The sequence below is a fragment of the Diceros bicornis genome, chromosome 26, assembly GCF_020826845.1.
Source record: "Diceros bicornis minor isolate mBicDic1 chromosome 26, mDicBic1.mat.cur, whole genome shotgun sequence".
Lineage (NCBI taxonomy): Eukaryota > Metazoa > Chordata > Mammalia > Perissodactyla > Rhinocerotidae > Diceros > Diceros bicornis.
This window is the reverse complement of record NC_080765.1, coordinates 29,939,793-29,960,673: the sequence shown is the minus strand read 5'-3', so window position 1 is coordinate 29,960,673 and position 20,881 is coordinate 29,939,793. Positions and strand designations below refer to the sequence as shown.

The window sequence follows — 20,881 nt, the reverse complement described above, 5'->3', positions numbered from 1 at the left end:
GCTGACTCCATGGAGATAATGCCAGGCTGTTAGTTTTGCCATCCCTGGATTGTGGCGTCAGAGCCAGAAATAGAACATGGCACACAGATGTCTGCAGGCAGACGATAAAGGGGAGAGGGAGCTTCTAACAAGGGATTCTGTGTGCATATCATTAGGGCTGGAGGAATTTTCTCAAATGCTGAACAGTGCTTCTCCAAAGATTTCCCAATGAGAGAGAAATTCCTGCCACTTTTCCTTTTTTTTTCCTTTCCATCCCTTCTTCCCTTCTTTTTCCTTCCCTTCTTTTTCCCTTTTTTTCTCCCTCCCTCTTATCCTCCCTCCCTCTCTTTCTTCCTTCCTTCCATTTAATTTGGAGGATAAGACCTCAGACTTTTGAATCAGACCCCAGACCATGGGCAGATCACCAAACCCCTCTCAGCCTCTATTTTCCCAGCTGTAAAATGGGATTGTTGTGAGAATTAAATGAGATTATGCAAGTAAATAACCTAGCATGGTGCCTACTCAACAAATGGAAGCTATGTTTATGGCCAGAGAAACAGTTTTGGTTTTATATATATATATATAAAATGCAAGCCTGTGGTTTTGAAAAGCAGTGCCTTGTTGTGCATTGTTTACATGGTCCCTTCCAGTACTTTAATAACATTTTTTTCTAATAACGTTTGATAATTGAGTTGCTGTTGGATTTTTGAGGTTTTTGTTTTGGGGGCTACCTTTGCCTTAATAACTAATTTGGACATTTCAAACTTAAGTAATAATTTTGACATTTGAATATAGTTTAGGAAACTAAATGAAGAGAAAGGAGGCTGCTCCATTGTCTTTACCTCAGGATTCTGCAGAAATGCAGAATTTATTTTATTTAGTTCATGGCTTAGGCACTCCAACTTTTCCTTACTTTGAAGGATCATGTAAAAGTGTGGTTATTTTCTGTTATTAAATACGTGTGAATTGCTGTCCATTAGCCTGTATATCCTGGTTGGGTCCTGGAACTCCAACAGTGTGCATTTCTGAGGGGACAACTGATGCTTATTGAGCAGCTAAAGAAGAGGTTTCAGGGCTAAACTAGCCCTTCAGATGGAGAAAAGAAAATAACCGTGATTTTCCAGAATCTTTTCCTTGTCAGCTGTTTCTTCATCTCAAGTCAAAGCCAAGGTTCTTAGGGTAGCTGTGAGAGCCAGGTGCCTCAAGAGGCCTGACAGTATGGCATCTCTCTCCTTTACTGCTTGAGTTCTTTTAGGCCCAGGCAGATTGCTTTGGATCTGACTGGCATGTTTGCCCTATTTGAAATGAGCCTCAGAAGAAAATATGGTGAGAAACTAATGGCTGTAATAACCTAAAAATTTAACACATTGTCTCTCCAGCCATCCCACTCTTTGTAAGGACTGAGCACAGATTTTATTAAGACTCTCCTTGGATCATATATTCATAAATGTTGGCTGGTCTTTGAGATGTCATTATCTTTTCTCCAATGTTCTAGCCTCACCAGAGCCTTTGTAACTCATGTTGGACCTTCTTGCCTAGCCAACCAGATGGAGGAGTTTGCTGTGGAGTACAAGATCATCAACCCCAAGGCTATCACCATGGGGCAGCTGTATGGGTGCTTTGACCAAGCGAGCCATGAATGGACAGACGGAGTCCTTGCCAATGCTTTCCGGGAGCAAGCGTCTTCAATGTCTGATGACCGCAAGTGGATTATATTTGATGGGCCAGTGGATGCTGTTTGGATTGAAAACATGAACACTGTTCTGGATGACAATAAAAAGGTAGCTGCTGAGTCTGATATCACTTTACATGGATGAGTATAAACTCTTCTGTTGAAGTGAGTGATGGATCAAAACTATATAGTACATACATTTATTACACCAAGAATAAATGCCCCACAAGAAAGTAACAGTTATCAGTTCATGAATTATGTTTCTGTTTGTACTTGTAGTAGGTAAGCTATATGTGTTTAGAGACGATGTTGTATAGTGGTTAAATGCCTTGTTGCTGGCATCTACAGTTGAGCTGTGTTGTATTGGGCAAGTTACATAACTTCTCTGAACCTCAGTTTCCTCATTTGTAAAAGGTTAGTAATAAAATAGGAGTGTTGGTAATTAAATGAGATAGTATATACATAGTACCTGATATATGGAATGTGTTTTGGTTATCCGTTGCTATATAACAAACTACCTTAATACTTAGTGGCTTAAAACAACCATTTATTTTCCTCTTGATATTATAGATGAGGAATTGTGGAAGGGCTCGGCTGGGCTCGGCTAATCCTCACGATGTCAGCTGGGGAGCAAGGGCTGGAGGATGCACATCCAAGATGGCTTCTTCACTCAGTGTCTGGAGGCTTATTCCTCCTTGGCGCCTCTCTCTCTCTCTTTTTCTCATTCTCAATCTCTCTCTCTCTCTCTCTGTCCCTCCCCCGGAATAGCATCTCATCCTCCGGACCTCTCCACATGGCTTGGGCTTCTCACTTGGTGGTCTAGGGGTAGTGGCACTTCTTATGTGGCAGCTGGTTTCCAAGAGGCATGAAGTGGAAGTTTCCAGGAAATTAAGAGCTATGCTTGGAACTGGCACAGCATCACTTTCTCTGAATTCTGTTGGTCAAAGAAGTCACAGGGCCTGCTGAAATTCAAGGAGGTGGAGAAATAGACTACCACTTGATGGAGGTGGGCAAGGTTCACGTTGCAGAAGTGCACATAGGATGGGAGAGACTGTCGCAGCCACCTTTGGAAAATACGTTCTGCCACAGAAAGGGTAGTCGCTAAAGAGCTTGGATGCTGGAGCCAGGCAGCCTGGGTTCAAATCCAGACCCTGCCACTTACCAGTTGTGTAACCTCAGACAAGCTATTTAGTCTCTCTGTGCCTCAATTTCATCATCTGTAAAATGGGGATAATGGTGTCTACCTCATAGTGTTGTTAGGAAGATTAGATAAATTAATATTTGCAAACTGCTTATAATAGTGCATGGCATATAGCAAGTGCTATATAATGGTTTGTTAAAATAAAATAATATAAAATAAAATTTATCACCATTTCAAGGAAGCGTTCCTACACTGAATATAACATCATTAGCAAATCAAAATATATTCTCCTACTGCATTTAAATTTCACAATACTAAGAGTGAATCATGCTCAACAATGGAAGGCCTAGTTATCCAAATTATACACATGTACTAATTATAGCATGTGCATAATTTTGATTATATAACATATAAAAATAGAAATAAGTTTTATTACATGATATGGACTGTGTTATATAATCTAATTGAACAGATGTATTGGTTGGTCTTGAAATTAGAAGTATAAAGAGTCATCATCAGTGAATTTCCTGATAGCTCTTCTCGGCTCTGGGTCTAAATCAAACTGCTGTCACGGGTATGGATCTATTTTACTTTTCTTGGTGTTCAGAATGGCGCTGCTGGTGGTGTCAGCCCTGTAACAGCTATGACCTTCCTGGGGATACATGTAGTGACCTGTTTCCAGATGTGTTTGATGTGGGCCAGGTAATGTGCAAGGAACTCTTTTTTTTGCTGAGGAGGATTAGCCCTGAGCTAACATCTGTGCCAGTCTTCCTCTACTTTTTTATATTTGGATCACCACCACAGGGTGGCTGATGAGTGGTGTAGGTTCGCACCCAGGATCCAAACCCATGAACCTAGGCCGCTGAAGCGAAACACGCTGAACTTAACCACTACACCATGGGGCCGGCCCCTGCAAGGAAGGAACTTTTTGCCCATAACTTTAGATGAGCAGCAGGATGTGATGGGGTCTCCTCTTTTACTCTGAAGCCCAGGCTTCAGGCCATCTTGTGACTTAAATGTCTCCCTTGAACCCTTGTCGGCAAATGGGAAGCAGCACCACTGACTTTGTATGTACTATGAGGCTGTCCTGTGTATTTGCACTACTTTCTACGGGGATATGCTTGCTAAACACTAGGACTTTCAGTGGTATTTCCTTCCATTCCAAAAAGGATGTATGGAGATATTCTTGTCACTCCAGCCCTGGACCAGTCCATGAGGGATTCCTAAAGGACTCTTTCATGGGAGGCTTGAGCAAGTAAAACAGGATAAAGGTGTGCAATTAAGTTCTATATTAAACACTGGGGAAGGAACCATGAAACTTGCTGTAGTCTGACAACTTCTTGATCCTTCATCGAAGGCTGTTATTCAGTGATTCTCTGGCCTCCCTATTTAAAATTACAGCTCACCTGACCGTGACTGAGCCTTCTCCAACCCTTCTACTTTATTTTTCTCCAAAGCACTTTCACCATTTTATGTACTATATATTTTGCTTACCATCTATCTCCTTCCAGCAGAATGTAAATCCCAAGAGGGCAGGGATTCTTGTGTATTTTATTCTATGCACCTAGAATGGTGACTGGCACATAGTAGGGCTCAAGAAATATTTGTTGAATGGATTCAAACCATCTCTGTCTCCACTGAGGCCTCTCTCTTGCATATGGAGTTTAACCCCTTTGCCACCCCTCTGCTTTGCACTTTCAGCTGTGCTTGATGAGTGGAGAGATTATCCAGATGAGCTCCAAGATGAGTCTGATCTTTGAGCCAGCCGACCTGGAGCAGGCCTCCCCAGCCACTGTGAGCAGGTCAGTCAGCTTGTACTGGCACCCTGAGGGAGGCATGGCCTCACTAATGCTAAGCAGGAGGGACAGCTCTAGAAATCCATAAATGTGATTAATCTCTAGCAGATTGCCTGCATTATTTGTTGTCACTTAGATTTGTCAGAAAATCAGTCCTTAATCCACAGTGCTGGTAGGAGTCTAAAATCAGGCAAGCACTTTGGAAAAGAGTTTGACATTATCTCCCAACACTGAACCTTCATATGCCTCATGACCCAGCAATTCTGCTAAGTATATACCCAGAAGAAACTTTTGCCTGTATACAATAGGAGACATATACAAGAACATTCATTGTGATGTAGTTCACCATAGCAAACACTTGGAAACAACCCAAATGCCCATTAACAGGAATGAACTAATAAGTATAATAAAGTCACAAATTGTAATATTTATATAGCACTCAAACTGTACTGACATGCAACTATATGACTAAATCTTAGTAAAATTACAGATAAAATCTTAGCAATATTATATGTAAAAGCCCACAATATTACATACAGTGTAGTGCCCCCTTTTAGATTGTTAAAAACAATTAAAATAAATATATATACATTTTAGGAACATATAGAAATGCTATAAAACTACAGTCGTCCCTTGGTATCCATAGGGGATCAGTTCCAGGACTCCTGCAGATACCAAAATCCAAGGATGCCCAAGTCCCTTATATAAAATGGCTTAATATTTGCATATAACCTATGCACATCCTCCTGTATACTTTAAATCATCTCTAGTTTACTTATAATACCTAATACAATGTAAATGCTATGTAAATAGTTGTTTTATTGTATTGTTTAGGGAATGATGACAAGAAAAAAAGGCTACGCGTTCAGTACAGACGCAGCCATCATAGGCCTTTCAGGCCATGGTTGGTTGAATGTGGAACCCACGGATACAGAGGGCCGACTGTATATAAGAGGGAAAGAAATCAAGGGACAGGTGAACATGAGATTCAAGATACTGTGTTACCTCAGGTGGGGAAAGTAAGGAGGATAGAATGAGGGGGACTGTATGATTAGATGAAGGTTATTGTCAAGATTCTCACTTCTGTCTGGATGGTGGGTTCATGGGCACTTATTACATTATTGAAAACAATTAACTAAGAAAGGCTACACATGGGCTGATGATGAGTGTGCCAAGGATGATAATTAATCCAATCCTGTGCACCTGAAGTCCATAAAAAATAAAATAAAATAAAATCAACCCATGTTCCCAAAGGCAATGTGAGGGCTTAGAAAGAGCACATGGCAAGTTAGACTAACTGGGCTCGTCCTCTGGCCATGCCACTTGCTAGCTGTGTGACCTCTTCCAAGTCACTTAGCCTCTCTGAGCCATGGTCTCCTAATGTCTAAAATGTAGACCACGAAGAGGAATAGTTAGAGATGAAAGCCATTAGGGCCTATCATAGTGCCTGACATGCAATAGGTGTTCAATAAATGGTAGCCAGTATTAGTAACAAACAAGAGAGCACCTAGATGTAACAGAATGGAAAAAAACATGTGCTACATAAAACGTTGCGTGTCAGTACATGGGTATTTATGGTAATTATAATAATAGTTTCCATTGATTAACAGTCTTCTATGTATTGGTCATGGTGCTAGATTCTTTATTGGCATTTTGTGTAACCGTTACAACAGTGTTATGAACTACATATTTTTTATATTCCTCAGTTTACAGACAAGGACACAGAAGTTAAGAGTCACTAAAGAAACCTGCCCAAGATCACTCAGCTAGTAGGGTCTGGGGCTGGGATTTGAATCCAAGTCTCTCTGGCTCCCAAGACCCAGCTCTTAGCACTGGTCTCTATCCTTTCCTGATAAGATGTATGTACCTTCTCTTTGGCCTGGAGGTAGTGAGGGTCTGTGCCCCAACCCAAGCTCTAGCCCCTTACCTTCCCAGGACTGCCTTCACTTACCTCACCCCTACATGCTTGGAAGCCCAGATGTGAATCAGGTTGGTCCTGTGTTTGTGCTTGCCAGGTGTGGGATGATCTACATGGAGCCCCATCAGCTAGGCTGGAAGCCCCTGAAGGATTCGTACATGGACACCCTGCCCTCCAGCCTCACAGAGGAGCACAAGGAATTGGTGAGATCCTCCAGGTCCCTTTTCTTTCCATTCCTCCCTGTCTCCTTACTGCTCATCTCTAAGGCCTTCTAGGCACATCTTCACCTTCATAATCCCAGGCAGCAAGAAGGGGGCGGGGAATTCCTTACTTGTCCCCAGTTATCTTGTTTTGTGGCTGCCACCATTTTTCCAACTCCTTGGCTCCCCAGTGGAGAATTTTGGTACTTGAGAGGTGTTCTGTATGATGGCTGGATTGTCACCCCTTTGGCCATTGTTCCACTGGCAGAAATGTCTCTAGGAGTTGCTATAAAGATGGACTGGGTTATGAAGAGCCATGTTCTTCTCTGTACTGCCACTCCCCATCCCTATAACCTAGATACTGTGCCTCCTACCTCTAGGGAGCTGGAACCAGTTAGAAATGCTTTTATTGCAGCTACTAAGAGTGTCCATTCCCTTCTTCCCTGCCTAAAAGAGATGTGAATGTTCAGGTTAGGTGGGTACCCACCACACTCTCAGACCAGGGAAGCAGGAAGGGAGAACCAGTGCTGTGGTGCCTCTTGTTTCCCTGCATTAATAGAGTTCCCTAGGAAAGTTTCCCACTGAAGAAGCCAAGAAGAGTCTGAGTTGGGTTCTCTTCCCACTATGAAAGCACTCTGGGGAACTATATAGGATGTATGTAAGACAGCCCCATTCCTGTCACATTTACATGCATGTACAACATATATAAACCGGTACATTTATACAGACGTATGTCCACATGCACAGTCAGAAACCAGTCTACACACAGGCATAGGAAGCCTTCAGGGACTCCCCAGTGTCCTTAGCACAAAGTCCTTATCAGGCCTCTGAGACTGTGATCTGGCCCAGACCGCCTCTCCAACCTCGTCACCTACCCTCTTGCTCAGCCTCAACTCATTACCCTCCAGCCCTCGGGTCTTGTTTCCATTCCTAGAAAACCCCAGGTTTCACTACCTCAAGGCTTTTGCACTTTTTGTTCCTCTTCCTGGAAATCTTACCTCAGTTCGTCTCATGGGTGACTCACCCTCGTCAAGTAGGCCTCAACATAAAGATCTCCTCCAAGAAGCCTTCCCTGACCACCCTATTTAAACTCTTCCTGTTATTCTCCATTGTAACATCTTTATTTCCTGGGGGTACTTTCCATGATTTGTAAGTGTTTTATTCATTTCCTTGCTTGTTTAGTTATTTATTGTTTGTCTCCTTTGCCGTTCAAGACTGTTAAGTTCCATGGGGGCAGGGACCTAGTCTATCTTGTCCATCATTTAGCCTTAGCACCTGCTACACTGCCATTAGTAGATGCTCAATAAATATTTGTTGACTCAGTGAATATACCACAAATCCATATACACATGTATATTCATATATATATATATATATATAAATGCATCTATACATGCATACGTATCCACACACCTATGAATGTATTTATTTAGTGATGAACTACCTACTTCCAAAAAAAACTTAGGATAATTTACAGCGAGAGTCACAAAGTACAACAAAAATGAAAAAACACCAAAATAAGAGGATAAAATGAATCAAGTAATATTTTTAAAAGAATAAGTGGGGTGGGGAACAGAGACAAGAGACAAAAATCATTATACCCACAAATAAGGAGCTTAGCTACTTAGCTCTGCACTTCTATGGCCAGTTTATACAGGAGTTCCACCTTACTAATGCCAGTCATTTGCAAATCGATTATTTAGAATTCCTAATATTTTTTTATAGAAACAAAGTCAGATACTATGTCTGGGTCCTAAAACCATTTAATGTGTCTTGTAGCTGACCCACAGGAGCTCTGAGCCTGAGTATCCAGCTCTGGGCAGTGGAGTGGGAGGGGTGGGGATGGCCTATGGGCTGCATAGTCCATTAAGTAGAAAGCTGGAGGCAGGGGCCTTGCTGCCTGTGGTCTTTCCCCAATATACCTACACTCAAAAGTAATCAACAGTCTTATCAGCCTTTCTGGCTGCCCTGAGGTGAACCAAACTCTTGGTCTTAAACTCACTTTTTGATAATAACTTCAAATCTCACTTTCTACTCTCAGGTCAATGACATGTTCATGTGGCTTGTTCAACCCTGCCTGGAATTTATTCGCCTTCAGTGTAAATTTGTGGTCCAAACATCTCCCATCCACCTTGCCTTCACAATGATGCGACTATACTCCTCTCTGCTTGGTAAGTGCTACCTATTATTAAGCCAGATGGGAGTGGGTTGTGCTCCCACTCGTGTTTTTCCCCCGGTGAGTTACAATGAGACTAGCATTTCAGTCTAGAACAAGAAAGCTTTTGGAGTATAGATGGTAGAGTTTGGTGGAAAGAGTCCATGTATTTTGCCCTAGCTTTGATCTTGCATTGATTTCCCTGGTATTATTATGCAAATTACCCTATCCTTCCTCACTCTTAGGTTCCTCATCCACACAATGGGAGTAATAATTCCTATCTTCCTTTACCTAATAGGGATATCCTGGAGGGAGATGAATTTAGATGATACATGTGAATGTATCTCAGAAAAAAGATTATGTAAAAAATAAGATAGGAAGTTTTCCCATGTTCAGAAAACTTGGATTACAAAAATCTGAATTCGCAAAACATATAGATATACCATAAGAGAAATGATCACGTTAGTCTCAAAAACTAGGTAACTTCTCCAGGATGTGGGAAGTACATAAATCATAGAACTGTTGATTTAAGTGTCGTGGAGAAGTTCCCTGTAACTATTTCATGTAAATCTAATTTCACTGAATTCTACTGGAAATGGCAAAAGATGGGTCCATTTGGAGAACTTTTTTTTTTTTCGGTGAGGAAGATTAGCCCTGAGCTAACATCTGTTGCCAATCCTTCTCTTTTTGCTGAAGAAGATTGGCCCTGGGCTAACATCCATGCCCATCTTCCTCTACTTTATATGTAGGACGCCCACCACAGCATGGCTTGATAAGCAGTGTGTAGGTCCGCACCCAGGATCTGAACCTGTGAACCCTGGGCCACCGAAGCAGAGTGCACAAACTTCACCACTATGCCACTGGGCTAGCGCCATTTGGGGAACTTTTATTCGATGCTATTTCTTTTTCAAGATTGCATATAACTCAAACTCAAGATGGATCTTCTTACAACTTCTGCTACATGAACATATTTTCTCAGCTCAGTTCTTCCAAAAGCTTTACAGGTGTAGATCAAAAATGTAACACGGTGAAGAGTTGAGTGGAGAATTTCTTTGGCTAAATATTATTTGATTTTCTGAAATTAAAAGGAATTATTAAGGAACACTAAATACATTTTTTGGCCATTTATTTTGAAATAATTTTAGACTGACAGAAAAATTGCTAAAAGAATATAGTCACATATACCCTGCACCTAGCTTTCCTTAATACTAACATCTTACGTAACCAAGGTACAATTATCAGATAAGGAAATTAACATTGATACTATACCGTTAACTACGCTACAGACTTTATTTGCATTTCACCTGTTTTCCCATGAATGTCCTTTTTCTGTTCGAGAATTCCATTCAAGATGCCACATTGTATTTGATTGTTGTATCTGCTTGGTCTCCTGCAATCTATGGCAGTTCCTCAGTCTTTCTTTATCTGTCATAACCTTGTCATTTGATGAATACTGGCCAGTGATTTTACAGACTGTCTCTCAATTTAAGTTTGCCCGATGTTTTCTCATAATTAGATTGAGGTTTAGAAAGAATACCATAGAAGTGATGATGTATCCTTCTCAGTACATCATTAGGGGGTACCTGGTGTTGATATATCTTATTACTGGTGAAGGCTCTGGTCAAAGTTAGCTTTGGTCAGAGCTACATTTCTCCACTGTAATGTTAGTATTTTTTCCTTTGTAATTAATAAGTATCTTGGAGAATATAATTTGAAACTATGCAAATATCCTATTTCTCTTGAAACTTTCACCCACTGATTTTAACATCCATTGGTGGATCTTGCGTACAACGCTTATTACGGTGACATTAGCTTAATTTTATATTTCTATTTCTATTCCTTCTACATTTACTAATTAGAATTCTTCTGTAAGGAAGAACTGCTATTCCCTATTTATTTACTTATTCAATTATTTATTGATCAAAGTATGGACTCATAGATATTTGTTTTATTCTTTGGGTTGTAATCCAGTGCTACAGTTATTTATTTTATTGTTCAAATGGCTTTGGCCATTGGGAGCTCCTTCAGGTTGGTTCCTGGGCTCTTTCAACATGTCCTCATCCTCAAATTACTAAAATCAGAAATGAAAATGAGGAAATTACTGCTGATTCTACAGAAATAAAAAAGATTATTAAGAGAAGACTATGAACAATTTTATGCCAACAAGACCTGAATCATGAAGAAATTTGAATAAACCAATGACTAGTGAAGAGATTAAATAAGTAATCAAAAAGCTCCCAACAGAGAAAAGCTCTGGACCTGATCACTTCACTGGTGAATTCTACCAAACATTTAGGAAAGAACTAATACCAGTACTTCTCAAACTTTTCCAAAACAGTGAAGAGGAGGGAACACTTCTTAACTCATCCTGTTAGGCCAGCATTACCCTGATACCAAAGCCAGATGAAGACTACAAGAAAAGAAAATTATAGACCAATATCCTTTATGAACATTAATGTAAAAATTCTCCCCAAAATACCAGCAAAGTAAATTTAGCAGCATATTAAAAGGATTATACATCATGACCAAGTGAGATTTATTCCTGGAATGCAAGGATGGTTCAACATATGAAAATTGATCAATGTAATACATGTAATTAACAGAATGAAGGAAAAAAATACATGATCATCTCAATTAATGCAGAAAAAGCATTTGAAAAAATTCAACATGCTATCGTGATAAACAACACTCAACAAAATAGGAGTAGAAGGAAACTACCTCAACATAATAAAAGCCGTATGTGAAAAACCCACAGTTGAATATTATACCCAATGGTGAAAGACTTACAGCTTTTCAACTAAGAGTAATAATAAGGCAAGGATGCCTGCTTTCACCACTTCTGTTCAACTAGTACTGGAAGTTCTAAGCCAGAGCAATTAGGCAAGAAAAAACGTTAAAAGATATCCACATTGGAAAGGAAGAAGTAAAAATATCTCTGTTCGCAGCTGATGTGCTCTTATATGTAGAAAACCCTAAAGATTCCACATAAACTGTTAAAACTAGTAAACAAATTCAGCAAAGTGGCAGGATACAAAATCAACACACGAAATCAGTTGCATTTGTATACACTGACAATGAATAATCCAAAAAGGAAATTAAGAAAACAATGCCATTTATGATAGCATTATAAAGAATAAAATAAAGAATAAAGTACATAGGAATTAACTTAACCAAGAAGATGATAGACTTCTTCAATGAAAACTATAAAATATTGCTGAAAGAAATTAAAGAACACATAAAATGAAAAGACATCCTATGTTTGTGGATTGGAAGACTAAATATTGTTAAGATGTCATTACTACCCAAAGTGATCTACAGATTCAATGCAATTTCTGTCAAATCTCAATTACATTTTTTTTTCAGAAATATAAAAATTCATCCTAAAATTAATATGGAATGTCAAGGGACCCTGAATAGCCAAAACAATTTTGAAAAAGAAGAATAAAGTTGGAGGATTCACACTTCCTGATTTCAAAACTGAAAAAGCTACAATAATCAAAACAGTGCAGTAGTGGCATAAAGAGAGATATATAAACCAATGAAATGGAATAGAGAGCCCAGACATAAATCCTCACATATATTCTCAAATGATTTTCCACAAAGATGCCAAGACCATTCAATGGGAAAGGACAGTATTTTTAACACATAGTGCCAGGAAAACTGGATATCCACGTACAAAAGAATGAAGTTTGACTCTTACTAATGCCATATACAAAAATTAACTCAGAATAGAGGAAAGACCTAAACATAAGAGCTAACACTATAAAACCTTTGGAAGAAAACGTAGGGTGAAAGCTCAAGACATTGGATTTAGCAATAATTTCTTGGATATGACACCAAAGGCACAGACAATGAAAGAAAAAAGACAAATTAGACTTTATGAAAATTAAAAACTTTTGCGCATCAAAAGACATTATCAACAGAATGAAAAGGCAACCCAAAGAGTGAAATATTTGCAACTCGCATATATAATAAAGGATTAATATCCAGAATATATAGAGAACTTCTAAAATTTAACAACATAAAAACAAATAACTTGATTAAATAATAGGCAAAGGACTTGAAGATATACAAGTGGCCAATAAGCACATGAAAATATGCTGAACATCACTTATCATTAGGAAAATGCAAATCAAAACCACAATGAGATACCACCTCACACCTATTAGGATGGGTACTATCCAAACAACAATAACCAAAAATAACAAGTGTTGATGAGGATACAGAGAAATTGGAACCCTTGTGCACTGTTAGTGGGAATGTAAAATGGTACAGTTGCTATGGAAAATAGTTTGTCAGTTCCTCAAAATTAAACATAGAATTACCGTATGAGACAGCACTTCCACTTCTGGGTATATACACAAAGGAATTGAAAGTGGGGACTTAAACAGATATTTGTACACCCACCATGTTCATAGCAGCATTATTCATAATAGGCAAAAGGTGGAAGCAACCCAAGTATCCATCAATGAATGAATGAATAAACAAATTATGGTATATACATACAGTTGAATATAATTCAGCATTAAAAAGGAAGGAAATCCCGACATATGCTACAACATGAATGAACCTTGAGGACATTACACTAAGAGAAATAAGCCAGTCACAAAAGAGACTACGTATATGATTTAACTTCTGAGACATACCTGGGGTAGTCAAATTTATAAAGACACAAAGTAGAATGGTGGTTGCCAAGTGATGGGGGAAAGGGTAATGGGGAGTTATTGTTTAATGGGTACAGAGTTTTAGTTTTGCAAGGTGAAAAGAGTTCTGGATATGGATGATGGTGATGGTTGCACAACAATATGAATGTACTTAATACCACTGAACCATACACTTAAAAATGGTTAAGATGGTAAATTTTGTGTTAGGCATATCTTACCACACACACAAAAAAAATCTGAAAAAAAAATGTATGTGGATAAAGGATATGGCAGGTGATGGCTACACAGTCATCCTTCCCAGGCCTCTCACTCGGTTCACGTTGTTTATATCTCTTGCACTCAGCAGCTTTTCCTGAGGTTCCCTTTTCTTGCTTTTAGATGAAATCAGGGAAATAGAAAAGGAGGAAAGTGAATTATTTGAAGGCCTGACAAGCCAACAGATCTTCCTCTGGCTGCAAGGTCTGTTCCTCTTTGCCTTGGTGTGGACCGTAGCCGGCACTATCAACGCGGACAGCAGAAAGAAATTTGATCTGTTTTTCCGCAACCTGATCATGGGTATGGATGATAACCATCCAAGGCCCAAAAGCGTCAAACTCACCAAAAACAACATCTTTCCAGAAAGAGGTAATTTAGTACTTGTTTGTTTTGTCTTACTCTAATGGTTTCGATCATAAGTTCCAAACCCAACCAAAATGTGTGGACCAAGTAAGGCCTTTACAAAAACCAGGGAAGATTTTTATAGCTTGCCTGGGTGGGCGTGGACCAAATATGCTCATACATTATCTTCAAAATGATCACTTTAGTGATCTGTAAATATTCTCATATATGTGTGACATCAATTACTAAAAGATTGAAAGATATTTCTTTTCTTTTAAGTAGATTTTACTGTTTTTTTTCCTTACCACCCACGTAATAACAATTAGCAGACATTTGGTCTTGTCTAAAACATCCATAAGACATTGAATCCACACCAAAAGTTCCTTAATATTTGGTCCTGTCCAAAATATCCCTAAGACATTTGGTCCATGCCAAAATGCCCTTGACATTTGGTCCTGTTCAAAACGTCCATGAGCATATTTGGTCCATGCCAAATGGCTTTGGACGGGACCAAATATCAACAACCTTTTGGCATGGACCCAGTGTCTCCATGGACGTTATGGACAGGACCAAATATGACCAGATATCAAGTACCTTTTGATATGGACCAAATGTCTGATGGACCAAATGTCTTAGGACATTTTGGACAGGACCAAATATCAAGGGCCTTTTGTCATAGACCAAATGTTTTGTGGATGTTTTGGACAGGACCAAATGTCCTGCAAGGAAGTGATACGTTATATAAAATTTTAAAAATACAGAGAAGAGAATAGAAGAAAATAAAGATCAATGATAATCCCACTATCCAGAAATATTCTTTCTTTATATTTTTTCTTCTAGTTTTTTCTATATTTTTATAACAAAAAGGGGATCATACTGTAAATACTTTCCATATAGCTTTACTTTTTGTGATTATAAAAAAGTGTATGAAGGGCCATGAGGGAGCTTCCTGGGATGATGGTACTGTTGTATGTATTGAGAGAGATCTGGGTTGTACAGATTTGTGCTTTTATCAAAACTCAGTGAATGTACTCTTAAGATTTGTGCTTTTCATTATAGGTAAGTTTTGTATCAAAAGAAAAAACATATAAACAAATATTGAACAGTTAATGATATACATGCCGAAGTTTTTATGGGGAAGTGTATAGATGTATGCAATTTACTTTGAAATGTGTCAAAAAAAATAAGATGACTTAATGGATGGATGGAGGAATGAACAGGTATGTAATAAAACAAGTAAAGACTAATGGCAACATCTAGGAGATCATATACAAATATTCACTGTATGATGTTTTCAGTGTTTCTTTATGTTTGAAACTTTTCATAATGATTTAAAAAAATGAATGAACTAGTAGGTGCCACTGCCCCCCTACACACACCTTTTCCCCAGCACTCCTGGCACACTTTATGTTATACATGGTCATCTATCAGATGAACTGCATAGAGGCCCTGGACCAATCCATTAGTTAGATAGTAGTTCATTAGTTTTTTTTTCTTTTCTTTTTTTGGTTTGGAAGATTTTTTTTTATTATGGTAAAATATGCATAACATAAAATTTACCATTTTAACCATTTTTAAGTGTACCGTTCAGTGGTATTAAGAACATTCACATTGTTGTATAACCATCACCATCATCATCTCCACAACTTTTTTCATCTTCCCAAACTGAAACTGCGTACTCCTTAAACAATAACTCCCTATTTGCCCCTTCCCCTAGCGCCTGGCAACAACTATTCTCCTTTTGGTATATATACATTTGACTATACTAGATACCTCATGTAAGTAGAATCATATAATATTTGTCCTTTTTGACTAGTTTGTTTCATTTAGCATAATGTCTTCAAAGTTCATTCATGCATGTCAGGATTTCCTTTGTTTTTAAGGCTGAATAATATTCTCTTGTATGTGTATAGCACATTTTGTTTATCCATTTATCTGTGACACACACTTGGTTGCTTCCACCTTTTGGCTATTGTGAGTAATGCTGCTGTGAACATGGGTGTACAAATATTTGTTTGAATCTCTGATTTCAGTTCTTTTGGGTATACCCAAAAGTGGAATTTCTGGATCATATGGTAATTCTTTGTTCAATTTTTTGAGGAACTTCCGTAATGTTTTCCATAGCGATTGCACCATTGTACACTCCCGCCAGAGATGCACAAGCGTTCCAATTTCTCCACATCCTCGTTTTGTTTTATTTTGTTTTTTATAATAGCCGTCCTGATGTGTCTAAAGTTGATTCTTAATTTTTTAAGAAAAAATATGAATAGATCATGTAATGAAAAAGATATAAATTTTTAAAAGACAACCACTAACCACTATTAACATTTTGATGATCATTCTTTTAGACATTTCCCTATGCATATATGTGTCTATAGATTTGCTTTTACAAATATGGGATCACTCTGTACTTATTTTCCACTTTTTGCTATCATTAACAACATTGTGATGAACAGTGTTCTGGTGGCTACATATTTGCTTAGTCCATGATTATTTCCTTAGCATAATTTCCTAGAAATAGAATTGCTGAGTCCAGGGTCAGTAAAATTTTAAAGCTTTTGATTGCTAAATTTACCTTGTGCCCTCACCAACACTAAGTATTACCATTTTTTGAAATCTTAGGAATTTGAAATGTGAAAATGTTATCTCATTTTATCTTTTCAAAAAGACATTTTTTTTTAATAATTTTATTTATTTATTTTTTTCCCCCAAAGCCCCAGTAGATAGTTGTATGTCATAGCTGCACATCCTTCCAGCCGCTGTATGTGGGACGCAGCCCCAGCATGGCCGGAGAAGCGGTGCATCGGTGCGTGCCCGGGATCCGAACCGGGCCGCCACCAGCGGAGCGCGCACACCTAACTGCCAAGCCACGGGGCTGGCCCTAAAAAGATTTTTAATAGACTTTAGTTTTAGAGCAGTTTTAGGTTTGCAGAAAAATTTACAGAAAAAAAGTACAGAGCTCCTTCCCTCAATCACCCCCCATCATGGTTTTCCCTATTATTAACATCTTGCATTTCTGTGGGACATTTATTACAATTGATGAACTAATATTGATAAACTTTTATTAACTAAAGTCCATAGTTTGCGTTAAACTTTACTCTTTGTGTTGTACAGTTCTATGGGTTTTGAAAAATATATACTGTCATGTATTTATTATTACAGTATCATACAGAATAGTTTCACAGTGCCCTAAAAAGCCCCTAGCTCTACCTACTCATCCTTCCCTCCCCCTTAACTTGTGGCAACCACTGATTGTTTTACTATCTGTAGTTTTGCCTTTTCCAGGATTGACATACTTGGAATCATACAGTATATAGCCTTTTCAGATTGGCTTCTTTTACTTAGTAATAAGCACCTGTTTCCTTCATGTCTTTTTGTGCCTTGATAGCTCATTTCTTTTTATTGCTGAATAATATTCCATCGTGTGGACATTTATCCATTCACCTATTTAAAGGACATTTTGGCTTATTCCAGTTTTTGGAAATTATGAATAAAGCTGCTTTAAACATTCATGTAAAAGTTTTTGTGTGGACATAATTTTTCAGTTCATTTAGTAAATACCTAGGAGTGCGATTTCTGGATCATATGGTGAGCCTGTGTTTGGCTTTGTCAGAAACTGCCAAACTGCCTTCCACAGTGGCTGCACCCTTTTGCATTCCCACCAGCAGTGAATGAGAGTTTCTCTTGCTCTACGTCTTCATCAGCATTTGGTGTTGTCAGTGTTTTGGATTTTCAGCGATTCTAATAGGTGTGTAGTAGTATCTTGTTGTTTTAATTTGCAATTCCCTAGTGACATAGGATGTTGAACACCTTTTCATATTCTTATTGGCCATCTGTATATCTTCTCTGGTGAGGTGTCTGTTCAGATCTTTTATTCATTTTTAAATTGTTTGTTTTCTTGTTGTCGAGTTTTAAGAATTCTTTGTATATTTTGGGTACGAGTCCTTTACCGGATAAATGTTTTGCAGGTATTTTCTCCCAGGCTGTAGCTTGTTTTTTCATTTTCTATCAGTGTCTTTCTCAGAGCAAAAGTTTTTAATTTCAATTAAGTCCAACTTATCAACTTTTTCTTTCATGGATCATGCTTTTTGTGTTCTGTCTAAAAAGTCATCACCAAACCCAAAGTCACCTCGATCTTTTTCTATGTTATCTTCTAGAAGTTTTATAGTTTTTGTGTTTTACATTTAGATCTATCATCCATTTTGAATTAATTTTTGTGAAAGCTGTAAGATCTGTGTCTAGATTCTGTTTTTTTTTTTGCCCACAGATATATCTTGTCCCAGGACCTGTTGTTGAAAAGACTATTCTCCATTGATTTGTCTTTGTTCTTTTGTCAAAGATGAATATATTTGTGTGGGTTTATTTGTATGGGCTCTCTAGTCTGTTCCATTGATCTATTTGTTGATGCTTTTACCAGTACCATACTGTCTTGGTTACTGTATCTTCATACTAAGTCTTGATCTTGGATAGTGTCAGTCCTCTGACTTTGTTCTCCTTCAATATTGTGTTGGCTATTCTGGATCTTTTACCTTTCCGTATAAACTTTAGAATCAGTTTGTAGATATCTACAAAATAGTTTGCTGGGATTTCGGTTGGGATTGTGTTGAATATATAGATCAAGTTGAGAAGAACAGACATCTTAACAATTTTGAGTCTTTCTATGCATGAACATGGATTATATCTCCATTTGTTTAGATCTTCTTTGATTTCTTTCATCAGCATTTTGTAGTTTCCTCATATAGCTCTTGTACATTTTTTATTAGATTTATACGTAAGTATTTAATTTTTTGGTGCTAATGTAAATGGTGTTGTGTTTTTAATTTCAAATTCCAGTTTTTCGTTTCTGTATGTAAGAAAGCAATTGACTTTTGTATATTAGCCTTGTATCCTACAAGCTTGCTGTAAACACTTACAAGTTTCAGGATTTTTTATTGATTCTTTGCGATTTCCTGCATAGATAATGTCATCTGCAAACAAAGATAGTTTTATTTCTTCCTTCCTAATCTTTTATTTCCATTTGTTGTCTTATTGCATTAGCTAGGACTTCCTGTGTGATGTTGAATAGGAATGATAGGAGGGGACATCTTTATCTTGCTCCTGATCTTAGGGGCAAATTATGTGGTTCCTTACCCTAATATGATGTTAGCTGTAGGTGTTTTGTTGATATGCTTTATCAAATTGTGGGAAGTTCCCCTCTATTTCCTGTTTAATGAGAGTTTTTATTATGAACAGGTTGGATTTTGTCAAATGCTTTTTCTGAATCTATTGATATGATCATGTGATTTTTCTTCTTTAGCCTGTTGATGTGGTAGATTACATTAATTGATTTTTGAATGTTGAACTAGCCTTACATACCAGGAATAAATCCCACTTGGTTGTGGTGTGTAATTATTTTTATATATTGGTGGGTTTGATTTGCTAATATTTTGTTGAACATTTTTACATCTGTGTTGATGAGAGACATTGGTCTATAATTTTCCTTTCTTGTAATGTCTTTGTCTGGTTGTGGTATTAGGGTAGTGCTGACCTCATAGAATAAGTTATATAGTGTTCCTTCAGCTACTAATTTTCTGAAAGAGATTGTAGAGAATTGGGATCATTTCTTCCTTAAATGTTTGGTAGAATTCACCAGTGAATACATCTGGGCCTGGTGCTTTCTGTTTGTGTCTTTCCAGTAATCGATCTGTTTCGCTTAAGTTGTCAAATTTGTGGTCACAGGGTTATTCTAATATTCCTTTATTATCCTGTTAATGTCCATGGAATCAGTAGTGATGGCCGTTCTTTTGTTTTTGATATCAGTAATTTGTGTCTTCTCTCTTTTTTTCTTGGTAGCCTGGCTAGAGGTTTATCAATTTTATTAATCTTTTCAGAGAAACAGTTTTTGATTTTGTTGATTTTGTCTATTAATTTTCCATTTTCAGTTTTATTTCTGCTCTAATGTTTATTATTTCTTTCCTTCTGCTTCATTTGCTATTCTTTTTCTAGTTTCCTAAGGGGGAAGCTTAGATTACTGATTTTAGAGCTTTCTTCTTTTCTAATATATGCATTCAGTGCTATAAATTTCCCTGTAAGCGCTTCTTTCACTGCATTCCACAGATTTTGAAAAGTTGTATTTTCATTTTCATTTAGTTCAACTATTTTAAAATTTCTCTTGAGACTTCTTTGACCCATGTGTTATTTAGAAGTATGTTATTTAATCTCCAAGTATTTTTGGATTTTCCAGCTATCTTTTTGTTATTGATTTCTGGTTTAATTGCATTATAGTCTGAGAGCATACATTGTATAATTTCTATTCTTTTAAATTTTTTAAGGTGTGTTGTATGGCCCAGAATGTGGTCTATCTTGGTGAATGTTCCATGTGAGCTTGAGAAGAATGTATTGTGCTATTGTTGGATGAAGAAATCTATAAATGTCAGTTAGATCCATTTGATTGATGATGGTGCTATTCAGTTTAACTACATCCTCACTCATTTTCTGCCTGCTGTCTGTCAATTACTGATAGAGGGATGTTGAAGTCTCCAGCTATAATATCAGATTTTTCTGTTTCTCCTTTCACTTCTTTCAGTTTTGCCTCTTATATTTTAGTGTTCTGTTTACATTTGAAGTGTGAAAATAGTATCTAATTTAAATGTCTTCTCTTTTTAATTAGAAGTGAGATTGAGTTTCATATACATAGCAGTTGCTTATTTTTCATATGTTCTGATTCACCTGTTTATGTTCTTTTTTAAATGTTCTCTTGTAGGTTTTGTTTTTTTTAAC

At 37.6% G+C, this 20,881-nt stretch overlaps 1 protein-coding gene across 1 annotated transcript in view; it reads left to right on the top strand.

Moving 5' to 3' along the window:
* The window catches only part of DNAH3 (dynein axonemal heavy chain 3), a 167,446-nt gene that overhangs the window by 82,656 nt on the left and 63,909 nt on the right, over positions 1-20,881 (top strand). Inside the window, 5 exon segments of the mRNA XM_058569907.1 lie at positions 1,519-1,760; positions 4,494-4,594; positions 6,604-6,709; positions 8,748-8,877; positions 13,904-14,149. Of these exon segments, the coding sequence (XP_058425890.1) occupies positions 1,519-1,760; positions 4,494-4,594; positions 6,604-6,709; positions 8,748-8,877; positions 13,904-14,149 (825 nt within the window).